Here is a 17,883-nt window from a genome sequence, read left to right on the forward strand (position 1 = left end):
AAATAAAAACACTCAGCAAAGTAAGAATAAAAGGGAAATTCAACATAATTAAGAATAGTAGCTTTGGTAGCATAGTGGTTACAGATCAGGCTGTGAACCACAAGGACAGCAGTTCGAAACTACCAGCTGTTCTGCAAGAAAAAGATGAGGCTTTCTGCTCCCGTAAAGATTTACAGCCTCGGAAACCTTGTACAGGGTCACTATGAGTCGGAACCGATTCCACGGCACATAAAAACAATAGCATATCCAACAGCCAACATTTCATTCAATGGAGAGAAACTGAAAACATTCACTTTGCAAACTAGAACCAAAGAAGCCTTTTATTAATACTCCTCTAAGATAGATGAACCCAGTGGACGTTATTTTAAGTGAAATTAGTCAATCACAAAAGGAAAAATATTGTAAAATGTCAAGAAAAGTTTTCATACTAAAAGAAACATTCTTTAATGGTTACCAGGAATGAGAGGGAAGGGGAGAGTAATTCACTGGCTAGAGGGTAGAAACATCTTAACTCAGGGAGAGCAATATACAAGAAGAAGGAGGTGGGCAGAAAAATTATAAAGACAGGTGAAGACACAAGAAAGGTATGCAAGTGCTAATGAGGATAGAGGTAAATAGTGTGTTGTATACAAAATCTTGAAACAACAGTGTTCTGTCGGTCATAGATAGAGACACAGGCTCAATAGAGTATGTAAGACTTTTAAAGAGGATATTTGTACATGGGTATTTACTGTCCCTGCAAACACAGCTGTGAATCTTGTGGAGCATACAGTGGGAAAAATGATGAAAGCTTCTTAGATATTATCAAACATCTTAAGGCAACGAGTTTCTGAACCTGGGGCTCAAGACCCCACAGTCTCAGGGGACACCGTAGTCAAGTAGCATAGCATAATCCACAAAAACAATATTCTACATCCTACTTTGGTGAGTAGCATCTGGGATCTTAAAAGCTCATGAGTGGCTGTCTAAGGTGCAGCTGTTTGTCTCTCCCATGTGTGGAAGAAAGAAGAGTGATGAGAATTGAAGATGTGTGGAATTAGTAGGAATAGAAGGGAAAATCCTCAACATACTTAAAAGTATACTTATATATCCAACAGCCAACATTCGATTCAATGTAGATTTCATTCATTTGGTCCAACTGACCAATGGAACATGTGAATATCAGTGATCATGATTCTGAGAACAAAAGAACTAGTTGGTGCCTGCCTACCACTACCAACTGCTCTGAAAGGGATCACATTAGAAGGCCCTGGATAGAGTGAAAGAAAATGTGAATGGAACAAAACTCAAAATTATTATTTTTTTTTAAATGATCAGGGTAACTGGTCAGAAAGAGACCAGAGGAACCTGAGACTATTACCCTCAGGTCCAGAAAGAAATTCACTCTCATGACCCACTTTTCAGCCAAGCAGTAGATAAGTATATTGTGGTGGTGGTGTGTGCCGTGGAGTCGGTTCCAACTCATAGCGACCCTGTACAGGGTTTCCAAGGCTGTAAATCTTTATGGGAGCAGAAAGCCTCATCTGTCTCTTGCAGAACAGCTGGTAGTTTCAAACTGCTGACCTTAAGGTTCACAGCCCAATTCGTAACCACTGTGCTCCCAGAGCTCCTAAGATAAGTATAAAGGTGGAACAAAAAATACTAGTAAGGTCTGCTCACCATGAAATGGTCATTCATTCAAAATCAAAAGGGTAACATTTACCTAAAGACAAAGTTAAGCGATGGGAAAGTAGGTGGATTTGAAATAGAAACCACAGGGAGGAAGCAGGTTAACTGTTTTTACGTGGAAGAGATCGCAGTCATTGAGATGAAACAAGCTATATGATTTGGTGAATGTAAAACGGATAATCTTTCATGTAAACTTTCACTTAATTCACAATAAAAAGTTTAAAAAATAAATAAGGAAGACCATAGAAGAATTGCTACATTTGGATTATGGCATTGATGAAGACTATTAAAAGAACCATTAACTACCAGAAGAACAGACAAATCTGTCTTAGAAGTACAGCTAGCACATTCCTTAAAAATGAGTATGGCAAGACTTTGTCCCACATACTTTGGTTGTGTTGTCAGGAGGGTAAGGGGAATTAAGAAAGACCCTGATGAAATGGATTGGCATTGCGGCAGCAACAGTAGGCTCCAATGTGACAACAGTTGTGAGGATGGTTCAGCTGGCAGTGCTTTCATTCTGTTGTGACTGTGGTCAGAATGAGTTCCCACTGACATGTTGGCACCGAACAGCAACAACATTGTTTATCTAATATCAAAAATGATTTTAATATCTGAACAGTTTTGTCCAAAGCAACTCTCTTTTTTAATGCTGTCCTTCATATTTATTAATAAAAGTTTGATTAAAAGTTAATTTTCCTTTTAAAAGTATTCCTAGTTCTTTTGACCTACACCTATGGAAGCAGTAGGTCAAAAGAGGGAACAAATTCTTACAGCAAGGTTCATTTCCACCCCCTCCACACACAGAGTAGACAGTGATGGGCAGCTTGGACATTGGCTACCCAAAGTGAGGGGTGGGGGTAGGGCTACAAAGGCAAGGAGTGACTGGCTTACAAGCTTTCAAGAGGGAACCTAGAGACAGGGGGCCTGGAAGAAGGCAGAATCTCTAGTGAGTAGCATCCAATCTGCCTAGGCGGAATTGATGAAATGAAATGCAGATGGGTCTCTTGTGATAACAATAGTGAATAATTGTTATCAGGACTGATTGTGAAGGTTGGAAATGTAAAGGTAGACATTTTATAGCAAGGAAGGAAGTGATTAACTTTTCAGTCTAGGAGCAGAGGTCCCTAGGACCATCAACAAAGAAGAGCCGAGAGCGGGACCCCACCCAGAGAAACAGTGATGCCTGAGATGGAGGCAGAGACAATGATGTGGAGCAATGGAGCAGCTGGGGACTTTAGATCCAGAGAGGGAGAGCAACTGTGTGCTGAAGATGGGGGTGGGGGAGTATAGTGTAGGGGGCAGGCTTGCAGGGTATATACCCTTTGGTTGGTTGATGATGCATGGAGGGTATTGTAACCATGGCATTGATACGATATACGATAGAATGCATGTAAAACTAATGTTCTCCCATGTAAACTATCATATAATTCACAATAAAACACTTAAAAAAAAAAAAAGTATTCTTAGTTCTTGAAGACAGGTTGTGAATAAGTACAATTTGTTTCAGCCTTATAAAATTCTTAAGGCTTTTATATCATAGAATTCGTTAAAAAAACAAAACAAAAAACCGAGGACATTTATAAATTGAAGTCCAACCACATTGTTTGTCAAAGCCTTTCAGTTCATTTGCTGATGATCTTTAAAAAGCCCTTTGCCTGAATTATGATTGATAGCTTATTGTTTTCCAATAAAGACAATGTGCTTTGTCAGCTTGCACCGTGTATGCAAAGGTCATGTGATGGATGCTTTTCAGCACTTTGCCCAAATCACAGCAATCTTCTCGTTCTGTCTGCAAGAGTGAAAAATTTTCCTCTGGTTAGTACTCTTTTTCCTCTACATGGAATCAACTTAAAGTTACTTATCTTTGGGACTTAATTGCAACATGAACAGAAAGTTTCTGATGTAGTTCCAAAACAGTGGGAAGAAGCATGAAGCTCCTTTGATGATATATGTATCTCTGTATAAGAAATCCCTGGGAAAATCCATGGGCAATTTGAGTAGCTGTTCATGGCAGAATCCAGTGGGGCTTGACATCTTATCTTCTCCATAGATTGTCTTGCATTTCTATAAAAGTGCTGTGAGATTTTAAAAATAGTAAGGTGCATATATGTATGAGGGAACATCAAAGAGTTCTTAGAAAAGTAGACTAAAAAGATAATGAATTTTTTCCACTAACTCTTTGAAGCCCTCTTGTGTATATATATGAAATGCTGCTCTATATATATATAATAGGTAAAATTAAATTTTACGAGTGTATACACTAAAATATAAAATCACCGTGTTGGGGAAGATCTCTCTATCCTGCCCATGATTCTACTGTGAATAGAAAGCGTCTCACTGACACCCTTAACATCAGCCGGAACGGTTCAAACTGCTCTCTTGATGTTTCTTTTGTAACTCCTTATAGAATTATAATCTAGAAAAATGTCTAGACTTTTTGAACCATTGTAATTTCACTTGTTGTTATTGAGTGCCATTGAGTCAGTTCTGACTCATAGTGAGTGACCCTGTATAGGGTTTCCAAGGAGCAGCTGGTGAGTTTGAGCCGCCAACCTTATGGTTAGCAGTACAGTGCTTATTCTACAGTGTCACACCAGGACTCCCAATTCATTGAGGCTCTATATAGGATTTCCGAGGTTTGAACCACCGACCTTTTGGTTGGCAGTCCTGTGTATTGCACCATACCATTTCCTAAAAGCAGCAAAGAGAACAGGGGGGGCAGGGAAAATTGAAGTCTGTATGTCATAGTTTAAATTCCACTTCTGCTGTATATTAGCTGGGAGGCTCTCTGAGTCTTGTTCTAAATTCTGTAAAATAGGGTGATAAAATCCGAATACTTACCTCAGAAGATTACGGTGGGGTTCCCAAATGTTAAAAACAGATACGAAAGCTTTAACAGATTTTTTATACAAATGCAGTGTTTTTAATTTTTATGTATCTTGGCATAATATATTCCTTAAAATTATTATTGTTAAATAATATTTCCTTTTGTTATCTACAAATTTCCATTTAAAAAGTATGTTTATTCTGATACTGTATTGTGATCTGGTGAAAATGAGATTATCTTTTCATTATTTTATAGGGCCTCAATCATATTAAAATATTTTAAATATAGATATTATTTTTTTAGTTCTACTTTAATATAGTCCCCAACTATTCATTTTGGACTTCTGTTCCTAAACCTTTCCTCCCATATGCTTTTTTCAATGTATAACAACTGAAACCATTCTTAGAACTTTTAAGTATAGCTTTATAATGAGACTGTACAAACATGTAATAATTTCCTTTCTACATCTTATTTCCTAATCACTTCCAAATCTTGCTCACCTTTGTAACTGTGGTAGTAGTACCTTGAATTGATGGTCCATCATAATTGATCTGCTGATGAGCATCTCATGCTACAATTGAGATTGTTTTCACCTAAGTGCATTATTTTATACTCAGCCATTTTGAAGCTTTTCTGCAGACATGCTCTTCAGTTCATCTTAGTACTTTGTTAGACTTTATTTCTATCCCGTCCTTGTGTCATGCTATAGGATAATCTCTCAACTACAAGGACGATTGACCCACAGGGTCAGTGGTTCAAACTCACCAGCAGCTCCTTAGAAAGCTCTACAGGGTCACTATGAGTCAATGACTCGACAGCACTTAACAACAATAGTTCTTAAAGGATATATGGCAACTCTGATTATAATGCCTTTATTTGACTTTTTTGGTAACATTCGATGCGCTTCAGTAGTCCCTGGGTGGTACACACAACTACTAGCCAAAAGATTGGCTGTTCCGATACATCCAGAAGTACCGCAGAACCACCTGGAGATCTGTTTCCCATAATCCTGTGCTGTACAGTTGTGCTCCAGAACACATGGATCACCATGAGTTAAAATCAGCTCAATTGCAGCCAGGTTGATGGTACAACTGCTACAACCTGCAGACCTTCTTCACTTGTTCACCATGTATTATTGAGGCCCACTGCCTAGAGAGGAGCCTGAGATAGAGAAGGTGTTATAAGCTCTCTTGAACCTCGTTTCCCAGTCAGGGGAGATAAACCATAAACCAGTATATGGATTCACAAATAAACACCAGATGTAGAACTGGATGAGCTGATAGTGACTGGAGGACCACTTCGGATTGAGTGCTAAGGAAGAGCCTCTTTGAGGAAGTGACATCTAAGCCTATGTGTGAATGACAAGAAGGAACCAGCCAAGTCAAGTTCTAGAGGGAACAACTTGAGTGAAGGTCCTAAGGCAGAAACAAACCTAAAGTGTTCTCGAAACATCAGGAAGTCAGTCTGAAAGGAACTTCCTACAGAGAAGCTAAGGAGCTCTGGTAGCGTAGCGGTTACGAATCGGGCTGCGAACCTTAAGGTCAGTGGTTCGAAACTACCAACTGCTCCGCGGGAGAAAGATGAGGCTTTCTACTCCCGTAAAGATTTACACCCTCGGAAACCCTGTACAGGGTCGCTATGGGTCGGACCCGACTCGACGGCACTTAACAACAACAACAACAGAGAAGCTAGGCAAGAACTCTTAAGCAGAGGTCTAGTTACAGGCCCTTGTTGGTGAGGGAAGGAGTTTGGATTTTATTAGTGATTTTATAGGAAACCACTGTAGTGCCCTTATAAAGGGAGGGACATGAATAATGGTAAGTAACCTTCATGTATATACGATGAAAGTGGGGCTCATGCAAAATGCAAGGCACATTCTTACAAGGGTAATGAAATTACTTTAAAAACTGTACCAAGTGGTAAGGAATATTTTGGCCTGTGGCTGGCTGAGACCTCCAGGACAGTGGATTTCTGAGCGTTCTAGTTGGTGCCTGTTTTGTAACCATAATTAAGGAAGAAAATACAAGAATTCAGGGAGTCAGCAAGACCCCAAATACTATTAAGAGGTTGGTTAAGATTAAAAAAGAATAGTGACTGTTAATATCAGTAACAGGGAGACTGTTGGTGACCTTGACGAGAAGCTTCAGTGGGAAGACAGTTAAAGTGATTTGAGTGGGCAACAGTGGAAACTGGGTCAACTTTGTAAAGCAGTGTTGCTGTGAAGAAGTGTTCAACAATGCAAGGATGATGTGACATCAAGGAAGGTTTTTGTTTTGTTTTGTGTTTTTTGAGTCAACTAATTGGAGAGCGTATTGTCACACTTTAGGAATAATCCAGACAGTCTAAGAGAGACTGAGGATAGTTTTAAGGAGTGACATCAATGAGCTGTTATCTGGAGCACAAATCAAGGCTTGGTTTTGATGGAACCAAAATATTGCTGTGTTGTTTTGAGTTATACTTTGGTATAGTTTACTGTCCCCAAAAGAACCCTGTAAGATTTTCTGGGTGGTAGCAGTTAATTTCAAGGTATTTTTTTCATGATGTCTCAGAGACATATCTCTCGAAAGATTTGGGAACCAGAAGTTGAAAATACTCAAATGGACATACAAATCTTCAACATAGCTCTGAAAGTCAGTATTTCTTGAAAATTCTCCAGCACTCCTTTGACTCTAAAACATAGAACATATGATACGATACCTTAAGTGCTCATTCAATATGACCTTTTCTGAAAATGAAGATATAATATCCCCGTTTCACATTGCTCGTTAAAGATCATTCATTCAGTTTATTTGATGCTCGTGAGGTTCTGAAATCTGTAGGGAAAGTGTGGAAAACCCACACCATAATAGATTGTAAATCATACAGTAAGGATTCTAATCAAATCTTTTTTTATTTTTATGTTCAAGTTGATAGACCTCTAAGAAAAAATAAAGTTGCACAGTATATTTATTTAATTTATTATGGTAAAAAAAAGTAACTAAATTTTTGCCATTTAACCATTTTTAAATGTACAGTTTAGTGGCATTAATTACAATTACCATTTTGTGGAAACCATCACAACTGTCCATTTCCAAATGCTTTTCATCTCCCTAAACAGAAACAGTGTTCTGGTGTGGTGCTGTGGATTAATGCGCTGGACTGCAAAGTCAGTTTCAACTACAAGTTCAGCAGTTCAAGCTCACCAGCTGTTCCTTGGAAACCCTATACAGGGTCACTCTGAGTCAGAACCGTCTTGGCAGCACTTAACAACAACAGCAAAACAGAAACTCAGTCCCCTTTAGTGATGACTGTCCATTTCTCCTTTTTTCTCTGGCCTTTTCTCTCTATGCAGAGTCTATCCTCAATGTTTTATGTAACTGGAATCTTACAGTATTTGTCCATCAACTGATGTGTGGATAAGTAGTACATTCAGACAGGGCAATAGTATATCACCATTAAAAAGACTGACAATCTGGTACATGCTACAATGTGGATGAAATCTGAAAACATTCTAAGTGAAAGAAGCCAAACATTTAGTGCCACATGTTGTCTGATTTCATTTACATGAAATACTCAGAATTGACAGATCTCCAGAGACAGAAAATCGATTGGTGATTGCTAGGGGTTGAGGAGAGGAGGAAGAAAAAAGAGTGATCACTCATGGGCATGGGGTTTTTTCTTTTTTAGGTGATGAAATGTTTTAGAATTAGTTAGTGGTGGTAGATGAGCAAGCAACTCTGTCAATACATTCAAAAACACGTAGATATGCTACACTTTAAAAGGTTGAATTTCCTGGTGTGTAAATTATATCTCAATAAAGTTCTGTTATTAACTGGCTAGACAGATAATAAGTGACATATTTTAAAACTTGTTTTCTATATGCCATGTATTTAATCAAGTCAGATATGTAACAGAGACAATAAATGCATGAGAAAGCTTTGAGAATAGAAGGACAGTTGTTTTGTAGAGAGTAGCCTATATTACAGAATTTGAATAGCTATGCGTATGGAACTATAACAGGAACAGAGTTTAAAATCCAGAATTCAAAGTCTAGGAAAAGACCTAAATTCATATATATATATATATATTTTAAAAGTAACATATGGTAAAATTTAGTGCTTCTAATCTGTGGGGAAAGTATAGATTATTAAATGAAGTGTTAAGCACCAAGCTAACTTGCTCAGCATCTTTGATGGAAAGTAACAGGAATCAACCCTAGTAAGTTTAAGCAGGAGAGGAATTTACAAGAAGCTTATTGGGTAGCTGTCAGTGGACAGACTAGGGAACCAAGCTCAGAAGCTGATAGGAACCAAAGGATGCTAAGGAGCCTAGAACAGAGCCCCGCCGTCTGCCACTGGAGTAGCATAGTTAGGGCACCACTGTGCCGCTGCCTCCACTACAGGTCTCCAGATCCCACCGCCTCACCATGACTAAACTCCTATAGTCTCTACCTGTTTCAGTCCTTCCCATGACTCTGACACCAGAACAGAACATCCGAGAGGCAGAGCCTAGATCACCAGCCTGCATCCTTTCTGCTGGGAGTAGAGAAAGGGGCATCTGCCCACATCCGGCTGCCATGCTGAGAGGCAGGGTACTATAGCATCTCCTTAAACAGGAAGGTGTCCAACTACTGGGAAGCCAAAAATGACAGATTTCCACTAACATTTGGAGAAACTAAAATTAGAGCTATACTTTATGTCATAGACCAAAATAAACTCCACATGGATTAAGAATTTGAATGTAAAACTTGAAGCCATGCAAGTACTGAAGAAAATACACATGAATACTTATGTGATCTTGGCTTAGAAAAGTTGCTAAGCTAATAAAAAAAAAAAAAGAAAAACCATTGACAAATGTTGGTATAGAATATGAAATGGCCCAAAAAAGGGAATCATGGTCTGTTAGGTTTAAAAATATATATATATATATATATATACATACATATATATTTTGTTGTTGTTGTTGTTGTTGTTGTTAAGAAATAAACATTTCTTATGGAATGAGGTCCTTTATGTACCAGAGGGTTTATCATAGAAAACAGCAAAGATCTGAAGTCAGCAAAGAGGAAGAAATGAAAACACAGACATGGCTGCCTATTCTTATTCTTGCCACTCAATATAATCCCATTTTAACAATATGACCATATTTTAAAGAAAAAAGTATATAATTACCCCAAAAAAGAGAACATACTCCCAACCCCCCAGAAAATTATTAGACTGGTAGACACCAGAGTGCTAACAGTGCTGTTTCCAGGGTTATCACCGGATGGTGAAATTAAAGATGGTTTCCCAGCAACTCTTCCTCCTGTCTGTATTGAGCAGTTTGTTTGTTTGGTTGTTTAAAAGCTGTGTACTACTTTTTAAACTTGAAAAGCAAGTGATTTTGTTGACTGGTTTGTAAGTATGTGTATATATACTACAAGTATGTGGATCTCAGTAGGTAAATTTTATGCTAAACTTTACAAGAGTGAAAATATAACTCTCCGAAGAGCAGATAATGAAACAGTTGTGTTAGACACTCATCGCTATAAAAATAATGTTAGGGTGGCTAATTGGAATTTGCTCTGTCTGGTAGCACTTCAAAAGGAAGACCTGAATACTTGGATAATGACTGTAAGAATTACCCCTAAATTATAATGTTTCTCTTTCCCACTGTTTTTTGTTTTGTCTTGTTTTTAAGAGACTCCTGCTGCTTTACTAGGAACTTAATAGTGTTCAGGATATTGGCATCTAAGGTCAGGCATTAGAGAGATGCCAAGATTCCAGAGTGATATTTATTATGGCCTGTATTTCATTGCTTTACCTACAAAGAATGAGTTGCTCCCAACATTTCCTTTTCCAGCAACCATTAGGCTTCTGTGTGTTATTCTCTCTTCTCTGTGATTCCTGTCTCAGTAAAGGATGTGAAACATTTATTCATAGCTAAAGGCTAGTTCCATGAATTGAATGAAAGGATCCTCATTGAAACTTTGATGGCTAAGGGTGGAATGAGGTCCTTTATGTTCCAGAGGGTTTATCATAGAAAGCAGCAAAGATCTGGAGTCGGCAAAGAAGAAAAAATGAAAACACAGACGTGGCTGCCTATTCTTATTCTTGCCACTCAATTGTCATTCTTCCTTTGCATTTTTTCTTGTCTAAATACCTTTAGTCATTACTGTTAAGGGGATATATATGAATCAGTACATATGGTCCTGCAAGGTTGTTCTAGTTGAAATTGCCATGTTCTGAAAGCTCCTCATTGGGAAAAAAAAAACAAAAAACCCAAAGATTTACCAAAAAACTTGTCTCCCTATGGCTATTTCTTCAGAAGACTCACTGAACATTTCTGTCATGCTTGTTTCTCATATATAAGCATTTTGACACTGAATCTCTGTCCACTCCAGTGTCCAGGTCTTCATCTCTTGTCTCAATATAGGATACCCGATTGCTCTAGACAGGAATCAAATTAGTGTACAACCGTTTTCATTACCAGATCACTGAGTTTTAGTTTCACCTAAGTCGTTTACAAGATGAATGTAAAACAGCTTAGCATACGTTGTGTATATTTTGAACTACACAGTTCATAAGAGCTTTTGTAGTTCTCTCATGTTGAAAAGTTTTGACTATTTTCCTCAAGTTTATATTTTGGTAACTTGGTGCAGTAGCAACCAGATGCAAATGAAATACATTCCTTTTTTTTTTTTTTTGATAGAAGCTAAGGAGAGTTGTTTTTCCCCTGTTTTCCTTGGCATCAAAGTATGAAGTTGTGCTCATTGTTCATGGAGCCTGGCCATGCTCTGGTGAACCCCGTGTTAGCACCACAGAGGGTCTAGGAATGGAGAAGTGGCAGGTGCTGTGCCAAGTCACTGCCCTTCCTCCAGCCCCAATCCCTGTGGACAAGGAGGTGGACAACTGGCAAGAGGAGCATACATGGCCAGGAGGGCTCTGCCTGAACGGTGGTGACAGTTCTCACCACATAGTTCTCTTCCTGCCTAGCAGGCCACAGCCAGGTATAGTGACACTCAACCTGCCTTTTTCTTGTCTCTTTCCAGGGGCAGCCTATTGCCAGTTCATGGACATGCTCTTTCCAGGCTGCATTAGTCTGAAGAAAGTAAAGTTTCAAGCAAAGTTGGAGCATGAGTATATTCACAATTTTAAACTTCTGCAAGCATCGTTTAAGCGAATGAATGTTGATAAGGTAGGGGATTCATTTGTACCTCCATGAAATAACATGGTCTGTACTTCAGTTGATTTTCAGCAGAAATACAAAAATCCGTAAACATGATCACTCGGATATATCTTAGTGTCTCCATAGTAGGTGGGGGTGTGTACATAGCATAAGTATCAACCCTAGCCTCCCACAAATGCCACATGGACCATTGTTTGTATGAGGCTTCTATGTAGAAGGATTGTCCCAAACTGTAGTCATTTTACCAGAAACTCTAACAGAAATTACAAGTATTAAAATGTTATTCCTTGTTATATGTTAGTATTGCAGATGAGACATTTTTATGACTGTTAGCTACCACTGTAGTCCTTTGTGTTTTGTGTTCCTTTGGAGAAATCAAATGCTTCAGTGGGAATAGTAGAGGTTGGAATCCCAGTTCCATGACTTGAGCAAGTTATTTACGTTCTCTCGATGTTGAGCTCACTCATCTGTAAAATGGGACTAATCGCCCCTTCCCTGTGGTGATGAAATTGAAATGAGGGTGAGCATGGGAAAGCTCCCAGCAGAGTGCTTCTGCCCACATTCTCTAAAGGTGCCTGGCATTTTCCTTACTCTTTTTGCTTTTGAATTAATGTAATTTTACCCTGGAGTTATGTGAGTGGGTTAGATGAGAGTTCTTTTCCCCCAATAAAGAACTGTTGCTAATGGCCCACTCACTCTCTGCATGTTTACTGCTATTCAAATATAAACATAAATCCATGTTCCTTATTTAGAATATATGTCTTAGAGAAAGTGAGGTTGGGGATAAAATGAATTTTGAACGAGTGTGAAAAGAGAGAAATGGGGGTCGGGGTGGGTTGAATGGAAAACTTTTCTTTGCATAAAGAGTAGCCATAAATAGGCTATGGTAATAAAAGAATTTTAAATACTGGGATAAAGAGATATGGAGGTTAAAAGAAAGGAGAAATAGTTGGCAAGCACTCTATGTTTTTATTTAATTCAATTAGTACCGTAAAGCATTCTTATCAAAATATTGCCAAGAAAATATTGGCTTCTTGTTTTCTCATAATTTATATTTCAAAACATAAGCTTTCAGATTATTTTACAATTGTTATCATGTGCTTTGCTGTAGTCAATTTCCAGCTAGCTCCTTCTGTGTCTATATAAGCAGTACCCGACTTACGACATACTTTGAAGTTATGACAAGCCACACTTACAACCATCCATTTTTTTCTTGAACATTTATCATTAGTGATATGTACTACCTACATAGGAGTCCTGGTGTGGCACTATAGCAGGGGTGGGGGAACATATGGTCCACGGGCCATGTGACAACTGGGAAATCATGTGGTCTGGCCCTGCCAAGGTAATTGCAGTTCCAGCCATCACATTGGGGGTGAGTTAATTAAATTTTTAACCAAATATAGCAGACTAATCTTTAAGTTGATAATTTTGCTTGGCCCACGAATGATATTATAAATTTTGGCATAAAAAAGGTTCCCCACCCTTTTACTACAGGATAAGCTCTGGACTGCTAACCACAAGGTCAGTGGTTCAAACCCACCTGCTCCTCAGAAACCCTATACAAAATCACTTTTAGTTGGAACTGACTCAACAGCACTTAACAACAGCTACATACATACATTTTTACAGACTATATGAGCGTAAGTCAAAAATTATCTGCACTCGGGCTGTAGAATTTGTTTTAATCAAGTTTTAGAAAAGACAAATACATCATTTTTTAACATAATCTCCTGGCTTTTCAATACATTTGGTCTATCTATCAACAAGCTTTTGTATTCCCTTATTAAAAAATATTTTAGGCTGAGTTGTGAACCACGAATGTACTCTTCTGTTTTCACTTCTTCATCAGAGGTGAATCTTCATCTTCAAAGGGCTACTTTCAGGTGACCCTACCATGGAAAGTCTGAGGGAACAAGATCAGGACTATAGGAAGGATGCATTAAGAAATTTTTGCACAGTGTCAGCAGTGTGGGCAGAGGTATACAGACATGCATGTGTATTGTCATGCAAGATCTCGAAGCCCTTCGACAGCAGTCCTCTGTGTTTAATCTGAAATTGAGGCTACAGCTCTCCAGTGAGCATCTCACTATAAGGAGCACTGTTAACCCACAGTACCACACCAGGACTTCCCCGCTACATTAGAACTAGAAGTCAAATCACAATTTGTTTATAAAAAGAAAAACATCATTTGAAACACTGCTATAATACCTTCCCCTGATGGAAATGTTCGTTGACTCTTAGGTTGCAGGTAGTAACAATTACTCCACAGGACACTGAGGTTCATGTCTCAGAAGTTGACGTGACGGCATCTCTGTAACCCCTCAGGCAGTCTCCATTGCTCTTGCCCACTCCATGGTGTGTGGTACTCATGTGCCCATGTCACCTGTGCACTGCTTGTCCTGAAATGTGGCTGGTGGTGTTTTCATGCCTGTTTACATTGTAAATAAGCTCTGGGAAAGCTGAGTTTGTTTCCCATAAATCGTTAGGTTGCTATATATTTGCATTCATTTACAGTATATTTCATTCTCTAGTTGCCATAATTCTTGTAAGAGTGTATCCCAACACAGTTAGACCAGAAATAGGGATCATCCATCAGTCTTGAAACAACACACCATCCTAGGCCTAAGGTTTTTTGGGAAAGATGTTTCGATGATAAAACACACTATCAGGAGGCTTCGTCCCACTTGACAGGTGAGGGTAACGCTACTTTTATCTGCTTTGTTCATGTTGTTGTTGTTAAATGCCATCGAGTTACTTCCAACTCATAACATCCCTGTATAGAGTTTCTGAGGAGCCTCTGGTGGGTTTGAACTGCTGACCTTGTGGTTCACAGTCGAGTGCCTATCCTACAGCACCACATAGGTATTAAATATTCCAAGAGACCCAAATCCAACATTTTGATTTCTTTTTTAACATGATGAAGCATTTTATTGGAACTAGAAGAGCCTAAGGGAGAGATGAATAAGGTCAATTGGGATATAGTTAAATTTAGGTAACACTTCAATTGTGGTAAATACAAACAAACCTAAAGTCACTGATTCACCTGGTGATTTTATGTTTCAGGTAATTCCAGTGGAGAAGCTAGTAAAAGGACGTTTCCAGGACAACCTGGATTTTATTCAGTGGTTTAAGAAATTCTATGATGCCAACTATGATGGGAAGGAGTATGATCCTGTAGAGGCGCGACAAGGGCAAGATGCAATTCCTCCCCCGGATCCTGGCGAACAGATCTTCAACCTGCCAAAAAAGTCTCACCATGCAAACTCCCCCACAGCAGGTATTGTAGCCTTCCCATCCTTACACTCTCATTTTAGAAAGTGGCTCAGTTGCACCTTTGGACAGTTTTTATTGTGTGTTTGACCACATTTATCTTTCTATCAGTGACACTCGTAATAAGTCTAACGATCATGGTTTAAGCAATTAAAAAAGCAGAACTCCTCCCTTTATGTCACCGAAGCTGGTGTTTAAAGTAGTACTCACAGGCTAGCTTTCACTTTCCCTCTAGTTTTTCTGAAAAATTTCAAGGCGTCTGTTTGGATATTGACTGAAATAGTTTTACTGCTTAGTTGTTGGCAATACAGACTAGCAAATGAGCTGATTTTTATTTTAATAGAGTCATCACCTATAAACCTTCAAAGGAAATTCATAAAATATAATATACATTTTCTGTCCTATAGACAATGCCAGTTTTTATCAAATTCTATCCAGCAGAACCTCACTAATCCAGCTTTTCCAAAAGTAAAGTTATTGAACATATAAATACATGAAACTTTACGTCTTTGTGTATAAAAAAAAAAATCTTAAAAACTTTATCGTAAACACCTTGCTATAAAAAAGCAGGCTTTGTGTCAAGTAGAATATGTTCTGATAAAATTAGGGTCATTACTGTAAATGCCAGTTGTGGTATTGGCTTGCTAAACAGTGACACCCAAGACCATTTTGTTTTCTATAGCAGATATGGAAGCCATTCAAATTTGCTAAATCAATAACTTTAGTGTTGCAAATAAAATTTCTTTGACCTGCTTCTAGTCAAAATGGTTTAGACATGGTTAACAATACTAGAGAGGTTGCTATTGTAAGTACCTTTGATAAGGTTCCAATTCATAGTGACCCTGTATAGCGTTTCCAAGGAGCAACTGATGGATTTGAACCGCCAATCTTGCAGTTAAAATCGACCTTGTGGTCAGGTGCTTATCCTACAGCACCGCACCATACTAAGAAGTCTTTTTTTCTTTTTATTTCCCCATTCTCATTTCTGGATTCATGGTTATGTTTCAGGGAGACTAAGACCATTATAAATCTGGTATTACTTTGAAAAATATTTTTTAAATTTATGAAAGGCATACTAGTTCATATAGTCTGAGTCTGCAACTAATTCTGAGACATTTCCAGGAAAAAGTGTGTCTGTGTGTATTTGTGTGTGTGTGTGTGTGTGTGTACACGTGTGGAGCAAGAGAAACAAAAGTGACAAAATGTTAACAGTTGGTGAATCTAGGTGAAAAATATGTGGCTATTGATTTTTGCAGCTTTTCCATAGCATTGCAAGTTTTTTAAATGCAATGTCGGTGGATGTGGGATAAGGGTATCTGTAAAGTTTCAGTGTCCTGCCTTCACTAGCAAGGATGATATGAAGACATGATTGCTGTCACAAATAATGTTACCTTTTCATTCAGAAAACTGAAAAGAAAAGTTATTCTCTTGTTTCTTGAATTTTCACATAATCAGCTTAATATTATAATTTATTTTCCTTTCCTGTGGCCACTGACTTTGGAATCAAACTTGGTTTTAAATTACCACGTCTGCCACTTGAATGGCAAGTTCTGTCACCCCACCCAACCTAGTTTTTGTTATCTGCAGCATAAGAATGTTGGTGGTGGTGGTAGGTGCGATCACGTCCGGCCTCTGAGCAACCCTAAGTCCACCTCTGCCTGGTCCTTTCCCACCCTTACAGTTACTGCTGTGTTGCAGTCTATTGTTGCAGCCATTGTGTTACTTCATCTTGTTTTGAGGATCATCCTTTTTTTGTTGACCCTCGACTTTACCTGGATTCCTGGTGTGGCACTGCAGGATCAGCTCTAGACTGAAAACCACAATGTCGGCAGTTCAAGCCCACCAGCTGCTCCTTGGAAACCCTACACCAGATCACTATGAGTCAGAACCGATTCGACAGCACTTTACAGCAACTACTTGTTTACCAAACGTGATGCCCTTCTCCAGAACTGGCCCTTCCTGATAAAATGTCCATACTATGTTAGTCCAAGTCTTGGCATTCTTAATTCTGAAGGGCATTCTGACTGTATTTCTTCCAACAAAGATTTGTTCATTCTTCTGGGAGTCCATGGTATACCCAGTATTCTTCTTCAACACTGTAATACATGAACTTCTTCAGTCTTTCTTATTCATTGTCCAACTTTCAGTTCTATATGAGACCATTGAAAATAATATGGCTTGGGTCAGGCACTCCTCAATCCTCAAAGTAATATCTTTGCTTTTTAACACTTTAAAGAGGTCTTTAATAAGGCTATCCCTATTAGGTCTACATACACATCTGTATGAGAATACACACACACAAGTATGTCCAATGAATTCTTGCTCATTTGCTTAAAATTGTGGTAGTAGAAGTAGAAAGGAGTGGACAAAGCTGAGAGATATTTATGAGGTAAATAGGTTGGATTCTTGTAATAGATAGGCATTGGGATACAAGAGAAGGAGATGTCAAGCAGAATTCTTGGTTTGTCTTGCTCTTGCACAACTGGCTGGATGTTGGTTTTGTTCACAAAGCGTTGATAGACAACCAGATTTGAAGAGAAAGCACAAGTTCATTTTGGACAGACTACATTTTTTGTTTCTTAGTTCCTTTAGAATATCCAAGAAGAGATATAAGTAGGCAGCAGTTTACTTGTATGCATGTACATGTATCTGGATTTCAAAGAACTATTGGTTATATGTAAGCATTTGTGAGTCTTCGATTGTACTCATATAATTGACATGAGTGGCCAGTGAGAAAAGGGAGAGTGGCTTGAGGAACTCTAATGTTGAAGGGGGGTTGGGTAAGAGAGGAAGGATCTATATAGAAACAGAGAAGAGGCCAGAAAGATTGAAGTAAAACTAGGGAGTGTGATGTGTCATTAAAGCTGAAGGAAGAAAAGCAAAATGGTCAGCAGAAACCATGCAGACAAGAAGACAATGGAATGACATATATAAAACTCTGAAAGAAAAAAAATGTCAACCAAAAG

The 17,883-nt window shown here is 38.5% G+C and overlaps 1 protein-coding gene across 3 annotated transcripts in view; it reads left to right on the plus strand.

Annotated features, from left to right (window-relative positions):
• Positions 1-17,883, plus strand: part of MAPRE2 (microtubule-associated protein, RP/EB family, member 2) — a 185,495-nt gene that overhangs the window by 118,839 nt on the left and 48,773 nt on the right. For all 3 annotated transcript variants that reach the window (XM_006835065.1, XM_006835064.1, XM_006835066.1), the window contains 2 exons: positions 11,508-11,653; positions 14,711-14,924. In XM_006835065.1, coding sequence (XP_006835128.1) covers positions 11,508-11,653; positions 14,711-14,924 — 360 coding nt within the window. The remainder of the gene's footprint in view (positions 1-11,507; positions 11,654-14,710; positions 14,925-17,883) is intronic.

Source organism: Chrysochloris asiatica, unplaced genomic scaffold (genome assembly GCF_000296735.1).
Source record: "Chrysochloris asiatica unplaced genomic scaffold, ChrAsi1.0 scaffold00015, whole genome shotgun sequence".
Classification (NCBI taxonomy): domain Eukaryota; kingdom Metazoa; phylum Chordata; class Mammalia; order Afrosoricida; family Chrysochloridae; genus Chrysochloris; species Chrysochloris asiatica.